The sequence below is a fragment of the Capricornis sumatraensis genome, chromosome 8, assembly GCF_032405125.1.
Source record: "Capricornis sumatraensis isolate serow.1 chromosome 8, serow.2, whole genome shotgun sequence".
NCBI classification, from domain to species: Eukaryota; Metazoa; Chordata; class Mammalia; order Artiodactyla; family Bovidae; genus Capricornis; species Capricornis sumatraensis.
In genome coordinates this window covers 83,190,354-83,210,282 of record NC_091076.1, presented here as the reverse complement: position 1 = coordinate 83,210,282, position 19,929 = coordinate 83,190,354, and the positions used below count along the sequence as shown (strand labels likewise).

Genomic DNA, 19,929 nt, shown 5'->3' with positions numbered 1-19,929 from the left:
GTTTCAGGTGCACAATAGAGCAACTCAGCCATATACAGAGAACGCATATACATGTGTTCTCCCCCCAAACTCCCCTCCCACCCAGGCTGCCACATAACATTGAGCAAAGCTCCCTGTGCTACACGGTAGGTCCCTGCTGCTTATCCATTTTAAGTAGAACAGTGTGTATTTGCCCATCCCAACTCCCTATATTGGATGTCATTGTTTTAACATACCTCAGCAATGATTGTACACTGAAACATGAGCCAACGTCCACTTTTATAAAAAATATTTCTTGAGGACCTGCTGTGGGATTGGGCCGTGTGCTGGGTGCTGGGTGTGCAAAGGTGGATAAGACAAGTGCTATGCCCGAGGACCTGGCAATATACCGGAAGTCTATGTATATGAGTGGGGTGAGAGGAGCAGTGAAGGTGAGAGATGGCTTTATGGAGAAAGTAACATATGAATGTGGCCATGGATGGACTTGGATGGGTGGAGGTGGCAGAGATCAATGGACCTGCTTTGCACACAAGGCCTAACAAATTGGTGACATCAAGTTCCATTTTTCAGTAGCATTAATAGCAGTGGGGTAATGGCACTTGTCAGATCTGAATACTCCACTTATCTGGAGCCCAGCTAGGACCCAACTGTTGTCAGGGGGATTTTGTTAGAGGCATTTATCTAAATCTTTTCCCGATTCCCACTCCCCCCCTCAACCTTTCTCCTGCTGGTAATCACAAAAGAGAGCTCAAAAATCTCAGCTGCTGAGTACAGTTTACCTATGGGATGTTTCACTGAAAGAATAAAAGCCACTAATTTAAGGACCAAGAGAACCTGCTCAAATACCAGGTTTTTGCTTCTTATAAAGATAACCATTTTCCCGTCTGTTTTTTCCCTTTATTTGTATAATAATGCTACTTTTCAAAAGATTCAAAACGTCAAATCATTCTGAGCATGACATTTAAGTCTGATAGCTAGAAATCAAATTGTAAGAGAGAAGCATAGTCATCTATATATCTGACACACACACAAAAAATCTTGACATAAGCCCTTTTGTTTTTCTGCCTTGTGGCACTGTGACCAAGTTGTAGGAACAGTAACTGCAGAGTGAGGGAAGAGAGTACAGCTGCATCTTGAGGGTTAATGGTTTACATCCAGAATCACAAAATGAGGCAAACATTGCTTCAAGGACAGTCGTGAGCCCCCCACCCACTTCCAAACACACACCAAAGTCCCTGACTGCAGACACATCCGAGTGGTTTGCCGGAAGGTGGGTACTGCCTGTTGCTCTGTTCCCTTCCAGGGAGGTTCTCCATGTGGCCCTTCTCTTCCTCCGGGTCATCAGTGCTTGTGCCGATGGCAAGATCCGCATTTACAATTTCCTAAACGGGAACTGTCTGAAGGTGATGAAAGCCAATGGCAGAGGTGATCCTGTGCTGTCCTTCTTTATTCAGGGCAACAGGTGGGTGGTCGGTGTGGAGGTCAGGGTCCTGAGCGAGTCTGTTTAGATGGTTTCTTTTACCCTCCTCTGGGACACTGGCCCCGGATTTGCTGGCAGCAGGAGAACACAGGTTGTGCTCACCTGCATTTTGGGTTGTGGTGGATGATAGGCTCAGGGGCTCATTTGTTTCCGGGGTCAGATCTGATCACATGATGGGCATGATACAGCTCTGCTGCAGGGACCTGGTTCTGCCAACAGACAGCCTCCACCTGCCCCCTGATCCCGTGTCCAGCCTGAGCGCTCCTCAGCTCCCTGTGTCTCGTTTCTGATGCAAAGAGACTTGCAGGAGGGTTGGGGTGGCATTGGCAGGTGGCCCCATGTCCAGCGGGGCAGAACTGAGCAGAGGTGTGTGTGCTCAATCACTTAGTCAAGCCTTTTCTTTGTGACCCCCATGAACTGTAGCCCACCAGGCTCCTCTGTCCATGGGATTTTCCAGGCAAGAATACTGGAGTAGGTGGCTCTTCCCTTCTCCAGGGAGCAGAGGAGTTTAAGAAACAGAACCATGGTGGCACTAACTGAATAGCACTGTGTTGTTATATACTAGGTTCACGTGATATCATGTAAAAATACCCAACTAGACTTTTAAATTCTAGCACAGGCTCACTTGAGACATCACCTAGTCGCTCTGAACTACTTTGGCTTCCTTCCTTGAGGAAGGAAGGCTCAATAAATGAATACTCTTTCAGTCATGAAGTCAGAAAGCCACAGAGGTCACCTCTGACCTTTTTTCTCATTCGTGACATCCAAAGAGAGACGTCAACTTGAGTAAACATGAGTCTGAAAGATTTCTAACTGGGGTGGTTCCTTAATTCCATCCCAGCATATCCTACCATAACCAGTCACTTTTATGGAGAGTTTATGCTGACTGTTGATAGCCTTAAAATTACAGCCTTTTGGAGCAGAAAGGAGCCTGCACACAACATTTCCTTCTCTTGTTTACAGTTATAGGCGACCTAGGAACCAGGGTTGGGGAGCAGCACCCTGTGAATGCTGTGAACCCCAGGAACAGTGGGTGGGAGGTAATATTTGGGGTCCTGGGTTCAGGGGGTATTAGGGAAGATGGAAACCCTCCTGCTTTCCAAATACAAAATGTCCTGTCTGGACATAGAGTGTGCACAGAGATCCTGGAGTGATGGAGTGAAGATTGGGGTAGAAGGTCAGCGAGCGCTTAAAGACTTCCCCCATTAGAGAGCTTTCTCATCCCATCATGACAATAGACATGTGGCATTTGGATGCTGTACTTAAAAAAGGAGTGAACTTCCAGACATCTGTGTGCAGAGTAGCTAAGCTTTCTGTCTCAGGTACCTAGGTCCTTAGCACTTACTCCAGGAACAGAAATTCACTTAAAAATGTTTTAACTCGAGAAGCGAAGTAATCAGGACACGTGCGCTTTGCTCACAACTCATTTTTAAAGAAACCAGCTACAGAGCTAATGAGTTCTGCTGCATGGCCTGCTACCTTTCTCCGCTCTAGACCCTACAACAACCTACACCACCCTGTTTGTGTGGTCATTGCCCCAGCACTGATCTCTTGGCTCTGGATCCAATGGGACAGTAGTCCTAATGCATATTTGGAAGCCGGGGCAATGGCAGCCTCCACGTTCCTTTTAGGGGTGTGTGGGATCTTAGTTCCCCAACCAGGGATTGAACCCGCTCCCCCTCACTGGGAGGTGTAGTCTTAACCACTGGACTACCAGGGAAGTCCCCTTTTGTGGGCAATCATGTTGCTTTGGTTCCAGGATGGTGATCAACACGGAGAGCAACATCCTCCTGTTTCAGTTTGAGAATATCAAGTGGCAGTACTCAGTGGAGCGGGCCAAACAAAAGAAGAAGGACAGAGAGGAGGACAGGGAAGAAAACAGCTTTGCAGAAGTCCTCTCCAAATCTAGCACCCAGGTCTACAGTCCAAGGGATTCTGTGTCCAGCAAGCAGACAGCCCAGGAGTCCCTGTTAAGCAAACCTCACAGGTCCCGCATCTTCCGGAGGGCATCCAGATTACCTACAGGTGAGACAGCTGAACCCAGGCAGCCTCTGTGGTATCCATTGGAGCAGGCAAGGGGCTGCCAGGACCAGCTTCTTTGTGGGATATTTTGGCCAGTGGTTTCTTAATGATGTATATCCCAGTTCTTTAGGGCAGGTGGGAACCGTTCTCTTTGACATGACAATCTAATAGGCAGCTCAAGGGAAGCTGCTTATTTTCAAGGCCTAATTTCCAAACGTATTAGACTCTTTCTACAGAAGGTGACGCTAGCCCTTCATCAATCCAGTTCAGTTCAGTCGCTCAGTAGTGTCCGACTCTTTGCGACCCCATGAATCACAGCACGCCAGGCCTCCCTGTCCATCACCAACTTCCGGAGTTTACTCAAACTCATGTCCATTGAGCCCTTCATACTTGCCATTAAAACAAGAAACAAGCTACCAACACCCTCCTCCATGCCCTTGATCCAAACATATGTTGCCGTTGGGTTAGTTGCTCTGTCGTGTCTGACCCCATGGACTGTAGACTGCCAGGCTCCTCTGTCCATGGGATTCCCCAGGCAAGAATACTGTAGTGGATTGGCATGCCCTTCTCCAGGGGATCTTCCCAACCTAGGGATCGACCCTGTATCTCTAGTGTCTCCTGCTTGGCAGGTGGATTCTTTACCACTGAGCCATCTGGGAAGCCACTTCCAAACATATAGTTCATGATTTACTTTCCAAACATATAGTACGTGACTATTTCCTTAAGACAGAGACGAGATATATTGCTCTCTTCTCTCTAGACCTCTGGTTGATAACATGCGTACCTGGAAAATACTAGATCAACAGATCACCTCCAAGCATATGATACCACAAATGATCAGCTAGGACAGAGCACTAGAAATTTCAGATAACACTTAAAGCTTCATAATCAGTAGGAAATCAGATTGGGGTGGGGTTCAGCTGGTGACCTAGATGGACCTTTGGTTCTAGGTGACTGCCTAGCTTCAAGGAATAAGAAACATCAAACAATAAAGTGATAATTTGGGTGAAGATCAGTTGAATTATCAGCTGTGCCCCCAGTAGTCATCCTTGATTGAATCACAGAATTACTACAGTTTCCTCTTCAATCTTAATTTAGGTGTGTTAACAGAAACACCTCCAAGTCCAGGAAAGCCAAAGTCACCCTGGAAAGATGGCAGGAAGAAACTGAGTTCTCAGGAAGCAAATGGCATGGGTGCCGAGCAGGAGAATTTGGAAGCAAAACCTGTTGTCGCCAGAGATCAGAAGACGGGTGATCCTTTATTCTGAATCAGTGTGACAGGATTCAGCCCCTCTTTCTCTCTCTGTTCAGTCCAGTTTTTCACCAGGCCAATAGCTTTGTTTATCTTTGATTCAGAACAGATAAATGCCCAGCTCCTACTAAGAATGACCGTGGTGTTGGTTTAGTGACTGATTTCCCCTAATCATCCCCTGCTAACTTGAGGCCACACAGAAAAGTGTGAAAGTGTTTAGTCACTCGGTCATGTCAGATTCTTTGCCACCCCATGGACTGTAGCCCGCCAGGCTCCTCTGTCCATGTGATTTCCCAGCAAGAATACTGGAGTGTGTTGCCATTCATTCTTCAGGGGCTCTTCCCCACCCAGGGAGCGAACCTGCATCTCCTGCTCTGGCAGGCAGATTCTTTACCCCTGAGCCACCAGTGTGCTAGAATGAATCTTTTGTCCTTATCAGTGGCTTTTGGACCTGTTATCATTCAAAACGTTTTGGGATCTCCTGTTCAGGAATTGCTTTTTGGCCATGTGATAGTTTCCATTTTGCAGTGGAGACATATTTTTTGAAGGCAGTTTTGATTCTAAGAAACATCCAAAGATCTTTTGGAATCAAATTTGATTATAATAAAGTGGAGATCAAACTTTGCTATACAAGTTTTATTTTAAAATCTATGTATGTTACTAAAAATTTATGGGCTTCCCAGGTGGTACTAGTGGTAAAGAACCTGCCTGCCAGTGCAGGAGATGTAAGAGATGAGAGTTTGTTCCCTGGGGCGGGAAGATCCCCTGGAGGAGGGCATGGCAACCCATTCCAGTATTCTTGCCTGGAAAATCGCATGGACAGAGGGGCCTGGTGGGCTGCTGTTCACAGGGTCGCAAAGAGTTGGACATGACTGAGCAACTAACACTTCACTAAAAATTTATAAGGCCCATAAATGGGGTGTGAAGTTCATTACCACAGGGGAATTTCAAGAATGTGTGGAACAGAGAGATGTTCCTTCCAAAATATGCATATCTAGATGTTAATGCACCCTTGGACACAAATACTAGCATATCTATTAAAAGCTCATGTTAAATATATTCTGATTGCTCATCTCATAGAGGATTTTTGTTCACATGATGGTGGCGTGTCCATTGGGCAACAGCGACCTTAGTCTGCATAATAGTTAGAATGGATTTAATTTTCACGCATGAGTATTTAATAGTTTTCATGGAACACTGATTTGCTTTTCTTTTCTGTTTTTGGAAAAAGCAGATGATATGGAGAAATTACCAAAACAAAGGTATCTGGGAATTTCAGGAGACTTGATCAGTCGCTCAAAGAAGTCCTGGGGCATACCCATGTCACCTGACCAGTTCCTCCTGACCGTGAACGCCCTGCAGAAAGCCCATAATTCTGGGGAGTTTGCCTATCCCCGGAGGCCCCAGGCCCAGATCATCGATGTCTGGGGACCTTCCATTCCATACTCAAGGAAGGTCTTGAGTTTGAAGGGCCAAGTGGTCCAACAAGCAGTTGACCGACTGAGATTCAGCACTCCTCCCATAGAAGTGAAGCAGACCAATATTCCCCTCAAAATCCAGAAGCTTCAGCCCAACCTGAAGAAGTCTGTACATGGCCCCCGAGTGCAGTCCACCATCCCCCAGCCGGTGCTTGTCTGCCCCAGGTTCCATGGTGGCTCGAAGGGCGAAGACCGGGCGACCAGTTCAGCTGACGGAGTGCGCAACTTCAGCCCCTTAACCAGCACGCAGGTCATCAAGCCAAACCGCATGCTGGCTCCGCTCGCGAGCACCGCAGCCCAGGCTGCCAAGAAAGAACGGCCCTGCTTCTGCTCTCCCCTTGACCCCTTACGAGTGAACACAGAGTTCATGCTGCTGACTGTGAAGGAGCAGAAAGAGTATAGGGAGGCCAGGATGAAAGAGTTTCAGGCCATTAAGCCAGTTGGAGCGGTCGATCCAGAAAAGGCCAGCAGAGCTGCATGGATCAGGAAGATCAAAGGTCTGCCCATCGACAACTTCATGAAGCTGGGGAAAACCGCGGCCCCTGAACTTGGACAAAATGTGTTTATTTGAACCAGCCTTGGGAAATTACAGTGTCTTATAATAAACAGGAAACCAAGTAGATGTTGATATTTGGCCTCTTTTGTTTTGTTTGTTTTCAACTGTTCCCTGGCATTTACCATGGGGACTCTTCATTATCTTCCTATAAGTCAAAGAACTGATACTTATCAAAGTAAGGAAACAGAGACTAAGAGAGACTGGTATCTGTATTCCCACTGAAAACCATTTAATGAGATGCATGGAAACCCTGTTTCATTGATGGGGGATGGAGAAGTGGTTTTTGGAAATTTAATACCACTTATCGCTACCAATTTCCTGTGCCATTTCTTCTAGCAAATGGACCAAAGGGATTATATCAGAATCATGCACTGGAGTCCCCTGGTGTTTTTGTATGGAAGCCTTATGAAGCACAGTAAGTTCAATTAAGTATCAAAAAGGAGCCCTCAAATTGTGTTTCCTTCTCAGGGCTAACTCCTAGGGAGAAGAATTAATATGCCAGCAAATTTGGAAAACTCAGCAGTGGCCACAGGACTGGAATAAGTCAGTTTTCATTCCAATCCCAAAGAAAGGCAATGCCAAAGAATGCTCAAACTACTGCACAACTGCACTCATCTCACACGCTAGCAAAGTAATGCTCAAAATTCTCCAAGCCAGGCTTCAACAGTACGTGAACCGTGAACTTCCAGATGTTCAAGTTGGATTTAGAAAAGGCAGAGGAATCAGAGATCCAATTGCCAACATCTGTTGGATTATCAAAATAGTAAGAGAGTTCCAGAAAAACATCTACTTCTACTTTATTGACTACACCAAAGCCTTTGTGTAGATCTCAACAAACTGGAAAATTCTTAAAGAGATAACAGACCACCTGACCTGCCTCCTGAGAAATCTGTATGCAGGTCAAGAAGCAACAGTTAGAACTGGACATGGAACAACAAACTGGTTCCAAATTTGGAAAGGAGAATGTCAAGGCTGTATATCGTGACCCTGGTTATTTAACTTATATGCAGAGTTCAGTTCAGTTCAGTTGCTCAGTCATGTCCGACTTTTTGAGATCCCATGAACTGTAGCACGCCAGGCCTCCCTGTCCATCACCAATTCCTGGAGTCCACCCAAACCCATGTCCATTGAGTCGGTGATGCCATCCAACCATCTCATCCTCTGTCATCCCCTTCTCCTGCCTTCAATCTTTCCCAGCATCAGGGTCTTTTCAAATGAGTCAGCTCTTCGCATCAGGTGGCCAAAGTATTGGAGTTTCAGCTTCAACATCAGTCCTTCCAATGAACACCAAGGACTGATCTCCTTTAGGATGGACTGGTTGGATTTCCTTGCAGTCCAAGGGACTCTCAAGAGTCTTCTCCAACACCACAGTTCAAAAGCATAAATTCTTCAGCACTCAGCTTTCTTTATAGTCCAACTGTCACATCCATACATGACTACTGGAAAAACCATAGCCTTGACTAGACGGACCTTTGTTGACAAAGTACTGTCATCACCGACTCGGTGGACATGAGTTTGAGTAGACTCTGGGAGTTAGTGATGGACAGGGAGGCCTGGCGAGCTGTAGTCCATGGGGTTGCAAATAATCCAGCACAACTGAGCAACTGAACTGAACTGAACTGACCCTTTCTACACTGATAGCGTGTGTCGATGTTGCTACTTAAAGCTGTTGAGGGGCCAGGCAGGTAATTTAGAAGCATGCAGCCCAGCACAGGGCCTCTGGCCCATCAGAGAGCTCAAGCCCCATCCGAAGGGGGTACCCTCCACTAGCCCAGCATGGCTGTGGGATGGAAACCATTCAAACAGTAGCAGAACAAAACAACAAAACACCAACCCCACAACCCACACACTGGGTGGGCCACCAAAACCCTGGCATGACAGACTAGATGCATGAGACACCTGCTCCCAGCCTCCACTTTCACCTCCAGGTCCACAAATACTAATGGTTGGCAGCCTTTCTCTCCTTGGAGAATTTTTTTTCTCCATTATTAAGATATCAGGTGTAAAGTAGCATTGGCCAATAGCCATACAAAATTGTGATTTGTATGGAAAGAATCTCCTCAATTAAGGAAACGTGCTTCTACATATTATTCCATGAGTCTTCCAAGAGCAGTTTCACATAGGTCTAGCAGGTAGAACACTGTTACCATCTCAGTTTCAGAGAAGATGCCAAGTCCCTGAACTCAGCTCCTTCAAGGGGCAAGACCACATCCTTAGCCGCTAAACTTAAAACCATAAGAAGAATAACATCTCCTATTGAGTAGGTACCCATCCTATAGGGACACCCTTTCATCACCTTCCCGAAGAAGGGAAGGAACACAGGGGTCAGTTAGATAATTGGTAAGTGCACATTTATTTTTTCAATTGTTTCCACCATTTAAAAGTACAAAAGCAATGCTGTACAGGATTACAGATCATCGTAGAACACTCAAACTAAAACTATGGAACACCCCGTCCCCAAACCTGCCCTGAGGCCGTCCACAATGATGGGAAGGACACCCTGTAGGTACAAGCAACATCTCTACGTGATAAACCATGAAGCTTTCCGCGATATGCTGCACGGTTAATTTCAGCTCCTGCTTGGACCAGTCCGCGAGTCCCCGCCCACTTGCTAGCCCCGCCCCACCCCGAGTCCGGGCTTCGCGTCTCGCCCACTCGTTAGTCCCGCCCCACCCCGAGTCGCCCAGTCCCCACACTCGCCCCACCCCACTCGCTCCTCCCCCGAGAGCCCGGATGCGGAAGTAGGGCCGGGTTTCCGCTGTTACTTCGGCTCCTCCTGGCTGGTGGAGTCCTTTTCGCGTCTGGTCGGTCCCTCCCCGCGGCTGCGGCGCTGACGTGGCTTCCGGAAGTGGGGCTGGCGCCTAGCCGTCATGTTGCAGCAGGTGAGGGGCTGTGGGCGCCGGGAGAGGGCCTCGGCGGCTGGGCCTGCCAGGTGAGGGCCTGGAGGGGCCCGGCCTGCTGGGTTTGAAGGGCGCAGTAGCGAAGACGCCGAGTGTGGACGGGCGAGGGGAGGGGGCCGCCGCTCTGGACGTGGGATTAGAGGAGTTGCTCTCCCGGGCCTAGCGGTGAAGTTTATGCCGTTGAAGCAGCGTTGGAGGTGATGGACGCTTGGTCCACTCCCGTGACCACATCTGCCCTCAGGGCATCTTCCTGTTTTTGGAAAAATTACACTTTTGCTCAGATTATCGTAGGTGGTGTTTTCGCGTTGAGGAGTTACCGTGGTCGAGGCCACCGTCTTAGGCCCTGGGAAAGAGCTGCACACAACGCGGAATGCTTCCTGCCCTGAATGGGAGGGTGAAGTGGACTGTGCCGGGGGTAGGGGCTGGTCCAGGGCCGGGGCGCGGAGACAGGATAAGTTACAAGACTAAGGTGTTTTCACATAGTGATAACAAAGCCAGGGTGAGACCTGGGCTGTGAGTTCTAGGTGGCTGTGACCGTGTCTTTCCGTTGTCTTCCGTGTTGACTAGTGGAAGAGGGGATTTCATTTTGCTTCATGAGTGTCTACTTTTCCTATCAGGACAGTAATGACGACACTGAAGATGTTTCACTGTTTGATGCGGAAGAAGAGACAACTAACAGGCCGAAAAAATCAAAAATCAGGTATAAGGACAAGTTGTAAGGGATGGGTCAGCGTCTGGTGCTGTTTTGTCTGTTGACTGGTGCCAGCACTGGTTTTCTGGGCAGAGTGGTTGTGACTATGCTGGTGAAGATTGTGTACTGCCAGTTCGCTTTTCAGTCTGAGATGAGATGACATCTCATGTTTTCTCTGGGAATAGTTGACATATGGAATTTTACTCAGTACTGAGTTTTCAAATCTGCAAAGCCAATTATTTGAACACCAGTGTTTTTAATTCTGACTTTTGTACCAAGGATGCACCATTTTTAAAGATAATTTCTAAAGATACATTACAGTTGGGTTTATTGTGAAAATTTCAGTACTGTATCTTTTGTGTCAATTAATATGAAAACATCAAGCCAAATTTCAGTTCCATACTTAGTACTCTCTAAAGAAATTCACTTAATGAAATAAAACTCTACCTGAACCTTGAAAACATTACGCCAAGTGAGAGATACCAGTGCAGAAAACCACATTTTATATGATTTCATTTATGTGGAGTGTCCAGAACAGGCAAATCCATAGGGACAGAAAGTACGTTAGTGGTTACCAGGGGCTGGAGGAGGGGTGTAATTGGGGTAAATGGGGGCGTGACTGCCCACAGGTATAGGATTTCTTTTGGGGGGCGGGGAATCATGAAAAAGTTCTAAAATTGATTGTGTGATAGTTGCACAATTCTGTAAATATACCAGAAATAACTGAATTATACCCTTTAAACAGGTGAATTGTATGGCATGTGGTTATAGCTCAATGATGCTGTTAATAAAACACCAACTCTGCCTGATAGGTATTTTGTCTTAATGCCTGAAGGGATTTCTGAGGGCCTGGGAATTCTGAGGGCATGCCTTTTAGACAGGTGAAAATAGGAGTTGGTCCTAAGAGTATAGTGTCCCTTATTTCTCCAACCTTGGTAAGGTTTCTTGTTATGTTTCTTGTGAAAGTTTATAGTCAGTGAGGTGTAAAGTCATGTTTACATAGTGTATTTTCTGTGACAGCAGGGCCTAGTCAAATAATGGGACTTAGGAAAAAAGAGAGGTACTTGGTTTGCTTCTTCCTCAAGTCACCTTTTATTTTGACAAGACTCTGCATGGTTCTGTGGCTGAAACATTTTCATCTACATCTGCAGTATCTGTCGTAAAATGTAATTGCATTTCTTTTGTTATGTTTTGGTTTTCAGACACCCAGTGGCATCATTTTTCCATTTATTCTTTCGAGTCAGTGCAATTATAGTCTATCTTCTCTGTGAATTGTTCAGCAGCAGCTTTATTGCCTGTATGGTGACAATTATCTTGTTGTTGTCATGTGACTTTTGGGCAGTCAAGGTAGGTTTGATTGTTTTTATTTTAAAATCATTTAATGTGATGAGATTGAATGACGTATAAACAGTAAAAAAAAAAAAAAAGAGACTTAGCATTTTCGATTGGGGTTAATTTATCTTTTTGTTACCTTAGGCTTCATCTGTGTACAAGTGCCAGTTATGTCAGTAGGTTACTACTCTACTGACTTGTCTGTGTGTTATGTTAACCTGCATCAGCTTTAAAGTGAAACACACAAAAATGTGACCAGCAGCTACAGACCACGCACATACTGCTTCTGGTCCACACCATTGGTTTTGCTTCAGGGGTCACCTCTGGCTGTGCCATGTGTGATTTCTAGATAAGACCCCAGGATAGCTTGACCACAGATAACTGAAGGAGTCCCCACCATTGCGAAGGCTCCCATGGGAGCTCCAGGACAGTGTTTCTTAGCCAGGGTCAATTCCCCCCCACCCCTGCGGGCGTTTGTTGTGTGTCACCGTCCGAAGACATTTTTGGTTGTCGCAGCTCGGGGTGGGGAAGTGTGCTCTTGGCATCACGGTGGAGGCCAGGGATGCTGCTGGCCATCTTAAGGTGCATAGCCGGGACAGCCTCCCATGTCAGAGAATTATCTGGCCCCGAGTGCAGATAGTGCTGGGGCTGAGGAGCCATGTCGTAGGGGATACTGAGAAGGTAAGAAATAGACCCAGAGGCCATGGTGGTGGAGCGATAGTTGTACAGATAGAGGGGTGTGTGAGGAAGTCACTGTGGTCAAATATGAGATGTAGACTCCAGGATTAGGCATATGCGTATTCACTGTAAAGCTTTTTTGTATGTTTGGAAATTTTTAAATTTTGAATACAGGGGGAAAAAAATGCAAAAACTAGTTTTGCAGTTTCAGAGATGTGTTTACTGATTCAAAAACCAATAAGGTGTTACGGGTCTACTCATGCCCACCAGCCCAGCCATTTTAGATCTTTTGATTCTTAGAGATAATCAGAAGTCTTTGGCTTGGTGGTGTAGGCCACAAAATGTAGAGAATAAAAATTACAAAGGTCTGTTCCTGTAGGTACTTATTTTGTACAGTCTTCTTTGGCTTGAGTTTCTTTTGTTGCTTTGTGTCCTAAAGTGTTTACTGTAGCCAGGTCATAGTTTTGTTTTGACGAATGTTTCTTTTTGTTGTTCATGTTATTTCTGCCTAGCCAGATAGAACACTACCTTTTGACTTTTAGTCAGTTCCTCCTTGTAATTTCTAAAAATTAAATAATTAGAACCTTGTGGGTTTAGAGTTTTAAGAAATATGGCCAGAAAATATATTTTCTGATGAACTCTTAAAAAAAAAAAGGCTTAAAGAAAGTCGCTCTTTGTGTGTGGCAGGATTACGTACAGATACACAAATAATTGAGATATGAAATTAAGTCAGGAATGGGGAAACTATTAAATGGACTGCTTACACAATACCAGAGACTGGGTGGCTCGCAAACAACAGGGATTTATTTTCCACATTCTGGAGGCTGGAAATCCAGGTACAGGGTGCCAGCATGTTCAGCTTCTGGCGAGGGCCCTCCACCGGGTTCTAGACTGCTCACTTCTCACACAGCTGAGAGCAGAGAGAGAGGGTAGAAACTCTCCTGCCTCGAAGGGGGACACTAATCCCATCTGCACAGGCTCCCCCCTCCTGACCTCATCTCACCCTCGTCACCTCCCTGAGGCTTTCGCCTGACACTTATCACTGGGCGATGCTGTGGGGCTAGACTTTCAGCACATGAACTTGGGGGAACTCAGTATTCAGTCCAAAAGTAGGTCCCAGTGGCTAAAGAGTCAGGTTTAGAAACAGGAAACCAGAGAAAGGGCGAGAGCTCACGAGGGGAAAGAAGGGCGATGTTTGTGGATGTGCCGACCCTGTCACCTCTGTCCTGCTGGGCCTGCGTGGCCATTGTAGTTACTCTTTGGTCCAGGCCTCACATGTGCTGGTCTTAACTGGGTGTTATGGATGGAAAGCTGATGATTTGTTGTCTGTGAAATGTTACACTAAGATAGGATGTTAAGGTAGATCTGTCGGTGGTGGTTTTAAAATGTGTGTATGTGTGTTAATCTTCACCAGAATGTCACAGGTAGACTAATGGTTGGCCTGCGCTGGTGGAATCATATTGATGAAGACGGAAAAAGCCATTGGGTGTTTGAGTCCCGGAAGGTAAACAGCCTCTGGTGTTTTGGTTTTCTTCCATGTCATGTAATACATTTTGTATAGATAATATTTGAATATTTAAGGATAAGTTACCTATGTAGACGTAATCAACTCATAAAGAGCCACCCCAGATCCCTTGGCGGGGCAGCACTAAACTGGATGGCCTTCTGAACTCCCCGTTTTCTCTGGCCGGCTCAGGCTGAAAATGGTGTTTCCAGGAAAGAATCATGAGAGAGGGCTTGGGCTCCGAGTGTATGCCGTGTGCCCGGCTGGCCCCTGGGGGCTGCTGCTGCAGGATCTCTTTTGAGCCCCTTGGCTCTGTGGGCTCTGCCAGGGGTAACTGCCTCCAATGGCTCCCTCTTGCCCCCATGGTCCTTCTCCATTCCTGGGCAGGGAAGAAAGAGGATTGCAACTGCATAGAAAATCTGAGTTGATGGAAGCAGTTTGCTCTTTAGGCTTTGCCTTCAGAAGCCCTGGGGGACACTGATCTCTTTGGGGTTTTAGCCTGCTTCCCTGTAGTGGAATCAGCTTGGGCAGCAGAGGACAACATTCTTGAAGACAGCATGGGTTAAATCTCTCGCCTTCTGCTTGGAAGGGCCCTGACTAGTGCTTCTCAGAAAGCAGTGTGTGCTCAGTGAGCCCTAGACCTTTATGTTATAAAACCCACCTGGGGAACAGCACACAACCTTTTACATTCCTGGATATTGCTAAGATGTGGTGGTCATTGTCAGGGTCCTAACTCCTGGACCCTGACCTCACCTTTGAGTCTCCAGGATGACCACAGCCTTGATTTACTGAATCCTTACCATGAAGGTGTTGTTAAAGGGTTGATTATGAATAACCAGTGTAAGTGCAAGAGGCATGACTAGAAGCCTGTCAGAGGCCACCTTTACTGTGTTGGGTGATGACAAACTGTCCACTCTGCCTTGAAAATAAAACATTCTCGATTTAAAACAAACCACATTAAGACCAGTTCTAAACATCACAGTGGTGGTACATCTACTGTTTGAACAGGGCAGGGAGTAGGGGTTCAAAGTTGGGACTTGGGTTGTCTGTATTAATTTATTTAAATTTGAGGGTAAGGAGTTTTTCACTAAAAATGTTTTAACTTTTTGCCAATAAATATCACAGAACCTTGGTTATTAAATCTGTGTTGTTTTGTAGGCCTCCCCTCAAGAGGGTAAAACCGTCTCCGAGGCTGAATCAAGGATCTTCTGGTTGGGACTCGTTGCCTGTCCTGTGCTGTGGGTGGTCTTTGCCTTCAGTGCTCTCTTCTCTTTCAGAGTAAAGTGGTTGGTGAGTGTCGGTGACCCACCCAGGTGGCCAGTGGGTAATCGCAATAGGTGACCACCAGTCTTATCAATAACATTAGGGTCCTGTCTCGAACAGACAGCTTCATCTTGTATTTCCTGAGTTTGGAGTCTCAACTCTGCTTTCCTCTGAGCACTAGAAAACAGTCCTGTGAAAGACCCCGTCTTACCAGTTCTCCAGGTGCCCAGCAGTGTGTTGACTTAGCCCATCTAAGTGATTACCACATTGGTAGTCACAGTGCAGTGATTACCACATTGGTCCCAGGACCTTGTCAGGTGTGGGTGGTCCGCATACTCCCGACATGCTTAGCTTAGTTTCGAGCTGACGGTGGTCCTTCCTGAAAGTGCTGGTGGTGACCTGTCCTGTCATCTACTGCAACAGTCATTGAATAGTCTCTCTCAGTTTCTCTGGTTCAGGAGGTTGGAAGGGGCTTGTCTGGGAAGTTCTGGCTTGGGATCTTTTGTTTTTTTGATCGAACAGTGGCTGGGGGCTGGTATGGCCCCTCTCTATGAGGTCCCATGGCCTCCCAAGTGGACAGCCTGGTGGCCTCGTGGCAGTAAGACTGCTTACTCGAGGCTCGCAGCTCCAGGTGAGAGTGCTGGAGCTCACGTGCTGAGGTACCTGGTGCAGCTGAACCTGTCTGCTCTGGGTGCCCTGACAAAGTACTCAGACCGGGGGCTGACACGGCAGCACTGTGTTTTCTCCCAATCCCGAAGGTCTCTCTGGCTTATTGGCCGTCTTCTCCCTGTGTCTTTACATGGTCTTCCTTCTGTACGTGTCAGTGTCCTAATCTCCTCTACTTGTAAGGACATCAGTCATGTGGGATTAGGGCCATGTTGTCTTGACCATTCTTTTGGAATTCTTAAGGAAATAATTGACATTTGCACTCCTTCTGGGTCTCAGTTACTTTTCTATGTCTGCTCACTGAACCATGGAAAATAGTAGGGAGGTCCCGCCACTGTACCCCCGGCTCTGACACACAGCATGCATGTTGATGGCTGCTTGTTGGACAGTGCAGAGCTCGTGGTGGATGAGTCTGTTTTGGAAGGGAGACGGGAGGAGTCTTTGCCACCCTTCACAAAGCTTCCTTCTCTTCTTTTGCAAGCTGGGCTCTATGTGTCATTGATGGCAGAGAGAATGGTCAGTCACCATCAGGCCCGTAACTGTTGATTGTTGCCTTCCCCTAGGCGGTGGTTATCATGGGAGTGGTGCTGCAAGGGGCCAACCTGTATGGCTACATCAGGTGCAAAGTGGGCAGCAGGAAGAACCTAACCAGCATGGCCACCACTTACCTTGGGAAGCAGTTTTTAAGACAAGTAAGTGTTCTCTGGATGTGAGGATCATTTTGATGTGGTCAGTGACTAATGCAGTGGTGATTTCTAACTCTTGTAGAGTTTAATTTCTGTGAAATACTTGAAGTTTTTAAAGGGATATATTTAAGTATGAAATGGTGATAGTCAAGTTATTTTAATTTGTCTTTGGAAGCTTTTAGGACATTCCAAAAATGTCAGTGTCCTGAAGTTATTTTAAAACCAGAGGGCTAAACTGTTCACTGACAATAATTTTTTTTTTTAGAAAAATTTAGCTGAAGTTCAGTTGCTTTCCATTACTTCTGGTGGCAGTCTTAAAGAATGTATCTTATATGGTTTTAGGGTTTATAGTATGAGCAAGTTAGAAACATAAGACCGTATCATTAAAGATTATTTTAAAAGTACTCAGATTTTTTTAAGAACATGTAAGTTTTATTACTGTAGTTCCTGGATGTGAAGTTTTCAGTTAGAGTTTTCAGTGGGATCAGTAGTATTCTTAGGTAAAAATAGTTGCTGGTAAAATCTTTAGGAAATTGATTAGGTCTTTGTGTGAATGACGCCTCACGTTTGTGTTTGTGCAGTAGGTTGGGCAGGTAATGATGTGCAGGACGGTTAACGGGTTTTCAACCTTGGCCCTGCATCAGGATTGCCTGGAGGGCTAGGACACAGATCTCGGGGTCCCACCCCCGAAGTTTCTTACTTACTTGATAACCTGGGGCCAGGTCTCACCAGTTGCATGTTTACACGTTCCCAGGTGGTGCTGATGTTGCTGGTCTAGAGATTACCTTTGTGACTAAGGCCCTGAGAGGCTAAGTGGCGTCTCAGAAATAAACAGCGGCTAAGTGGTTCAAAGTGAGGGCTTAACCCAGCTCTCCTCTCTTGAAATTTGTTGCTCTTTCCTGTATGGTTTCTCTTGTAGAAAAGTTAAGAAGTGGGGAAAGCAAGGATTCTTGCAGGGCCATGACTCATCTTGACGGCTTTGGCAGAGTCCTAGTATACTTTTGCTGGGTGAAGTCCACCTTATGGTAATTTTCAAGTGTGCGCTCAGTAGGTTTTTCCCTTCAGATTTTGAACTTTGAGCCTAACGTACATGGACAGGGTTGGTAGACTTACATGACAGCCAGTGATGCTCTGCTCCAGTGAGATTGCCTGCTGGACATCCGGGTGGACTCACTGCTTTACTTCTCCAGCATGACAGTAATTTTTAACATAATGGGGCCATGTAGTAACTGCATCTGCTGACAAATAGGAAATGTTTTCCTAGTGCTTTGAATCTGGTGTTTAATGTAAAATAGCTTTTCTTTATTTTGTAAATCACTTTTGGCATTAAGGAATTGTTTTTCTTTTGCAGACCACTGGCGACACTCAGACCTCCTCAGGAGAGTGAAAGTCTGTGTGCTTTTTTCATGGGGAACCGCCCAAGGGGGTCTTGACTGAATCTTCAGAACTCAGAAGCTACTGCAAAGAGGAGTGTGGTGTTTGTTTTTCCATTTAAAAATTTACTTTAAGAAAAAGGAAAAGTAGTTTTCATATTGTCTTCTTTCTAGCACTTGGGCCTTGAAGGTGTGGTATGGCTAGAAACATTGTCGGCATTTGGTTTATGGTATACATAGGCGTCTGTCCATAGTCTTGTGAGATCCCTGTGTCTTTTAAGTTAAAGTGTTTGTGTTCACGTCCATGTAAATGGAGACCTTTGCATCTTGGTCCATAGAACACAGAAGGATGTTCTTAGTCTCTCTCAAAACTCTCTGTGTTTACACACTGTTTCTATAGATTATTTTAGAAGTTTTTGCTTCCATGGTAAGAGTGAGCACTTTGGCTAATGTATACGTTAGAAATAATGGTTAATTTTACACTTATGTATACTTTCGTGATGAGACTTCTTATCCTAGGCATTCACAGGCAGGTACAGACCACACTTGGGCTGTTGGTGTTAACTAGTTTCTAAAATTTGGTTTACTGATGAGTCTTGTACTCAAGACCCAGTTAACATAACAGGAACATTCATAGTTTATTTTCATGGGATTCCTAGGGATGGCTGCTGTTCTATTTATTTTGGGGGGAGAAAAGCCAGATTTTACTTCGAAACCCCCAGAAGCTCTTCAGTGATCCTCGGCCTAATGAAGTCTTTCTCCACTAAAAGAGTATTATTCTTATGTAATAGTGAGAATAATTATTTCAGTACTTGGCATTGTAAATGCCTAAAAGACGTTTTATTTTATGAATATTTTTTTTGTCTTGCTGTAATGGGGATATTGTAAATCATGCATTTGTATTAACGGTATTTGTTAAAACAACATATGTAACAATCTGCAAAATACTGTAGGCATCTGAATTCTGTCGTAGGTACTGTAAACTTTGTTTTAATCAGTGGATTATTTTGTGATTGTATTTATACATTGTTAAAAATTTTTTGAAGATGTTTTGTTTAATTGAATGCGTGTCTTTATTGGAGTGAGAGCTTTGAAGGTGCATAACTTTATATTTGTATAAAACTCTACTGTTTACAAAGCACCGTGACGTTTGTGGTCTCATTTGATCCTCATGGCAAACCTGTTCTGTGTGACACGAGTGTATTGGTGACAGAGCGGGACCTCAGGTCACTGAGTGACTTGTCCAAGGAGCCACTGATTGCAGGAAGAGCCATCAGGACACGCCTCTGATTTTTGAGGAAGTCTTTGTCTCTAAATGTCCTTTCCTTTCTTATGGATCATTAACTTACTAAGTCATTAATTTGGTAAGTGCTTATTTCCCATTTTATTTATACATATCTGATGAGGAAAGTGAATGCTGTGTAAAGACATGATATTATTGAACCTGAAAGATCTGACATCAGTCTGCTGAGTTGGGAGTCTAGCAGGAGACCCATTGGTGTCGTTCTTGAGGCAGCTGTTGTTATTTGAGGCTGCGATCCTAAACCAGACTGATTTTCGGAATGTGCATGTGGCAGCACCTGCTGTTTGCTGCTTTTTATCCCCCACTATTAGTTTTTCCCTTCTGCTCATTTCCCACTTATTAGCCAGAACATGGCAACAGAGACAGTGTTTCCCAGATTTTTTTTGCCGTTTTGTGGCTGCACTTGCAGGAAGTGTCCTTAGAAGGATGGTATGCCTGTCTCTTCTCCTTTCCACCCCTGTTAGCTGAAATGTACATGGAACAGATGGTGCTTGGATAGTTGTTGTGGTTAATGGGGTGGAAGCCTGGTCTTGTGAACAGCAGAGAAGTAGAGGTTGAGTTCCCTCTGGTGGGGACAGCCCTGAAGTGCCCGTCTGAATTTTTAACTGAGAAACAAACTTCTCTCTTTTTTAAGTGTTACTACTGTTTTCCTGTTGCTGCAGCCTAACTAAATTCTTACCAGTCTGTATTTTTAGCTTCCCCCACAGTTTCTGTTAGTGTGGAATTTGAGATGTAGGAGTTCAGCAGACACACGTTTGCTCTTTCC

At 45.5% G+C, this 19,929-nt stretch overlaps 2 protein-coding genes across 3 annotated transcripts in view; both read left to right on the top strand.

Annotated features, from left to right (window-relative positions):
* The window catches only part of FBXW10B (F-box and WD repeat domain containing 10B), a 30,638-nt gene extending 23,835 nt beyond the window's left edge, over nt 1-6,803 (top strand). The window contains exons 11-14 of the mRNA XM_068977458.1: nt 1,283-1,441; nt 3,219-3,484; nt 4,580-4,636; nt 5,965-6,803. Of these exons, the coding sequence (XP_068833559.1) occupies nt 1,283-1,441; nt 3,219-3,484; nt 4,580-4,636; nt 5,965-6,782 (1,300 nt within the window). The 3' untranslated portion in view covers nt 6,783-6,803. The remainder of the gene's footprint in view (nt 1-1,282; nt 1,442-3,218; nt 3,485-4,579; nt 4,637-5,964) is intronic.
* Nucleotides 6,804-9,533: 2,730 nt separating this feature from the next.
* TVP23C (trans-golgi network vesicle protein 23 homolog C) lies at nt 9,534-18,945 on the top strand. 2 transcript variants are annotated; one of them, XM_068977138.1, is made up of 7 exons: nt 9,534-9,649; nt 10,285-10,367; nt 11,561-11,705; nt 13,783-13,872; nt 15,031-15,162; nt 16,365-16,493; nt 17,839-18,945. In XM_068977138.1, the coding sequence occupies exons 1-7, from the start codon at nt 9,638-9,640 to the stop codon at nt 17,872-17,874; spliced, it is 627 nt and encodes a 208-aa protein (XP_068833239.1). In that variant the 5' UTR covers nt 9,534-9,637; the 3' UTR covers nt 17,875-18,945. The 2 variants fall into 2 exon arrangements, with proteins under 2 accessions (XP_068833239.1, XP_068833238.1); XM_068977137.1 differs by lacking the exon at nt 9,534-9,649 and adding an exon at nt 9,998-10,082.
* Nucleotides 18,946-19,929: the final 984 nt, after the last annotated feature.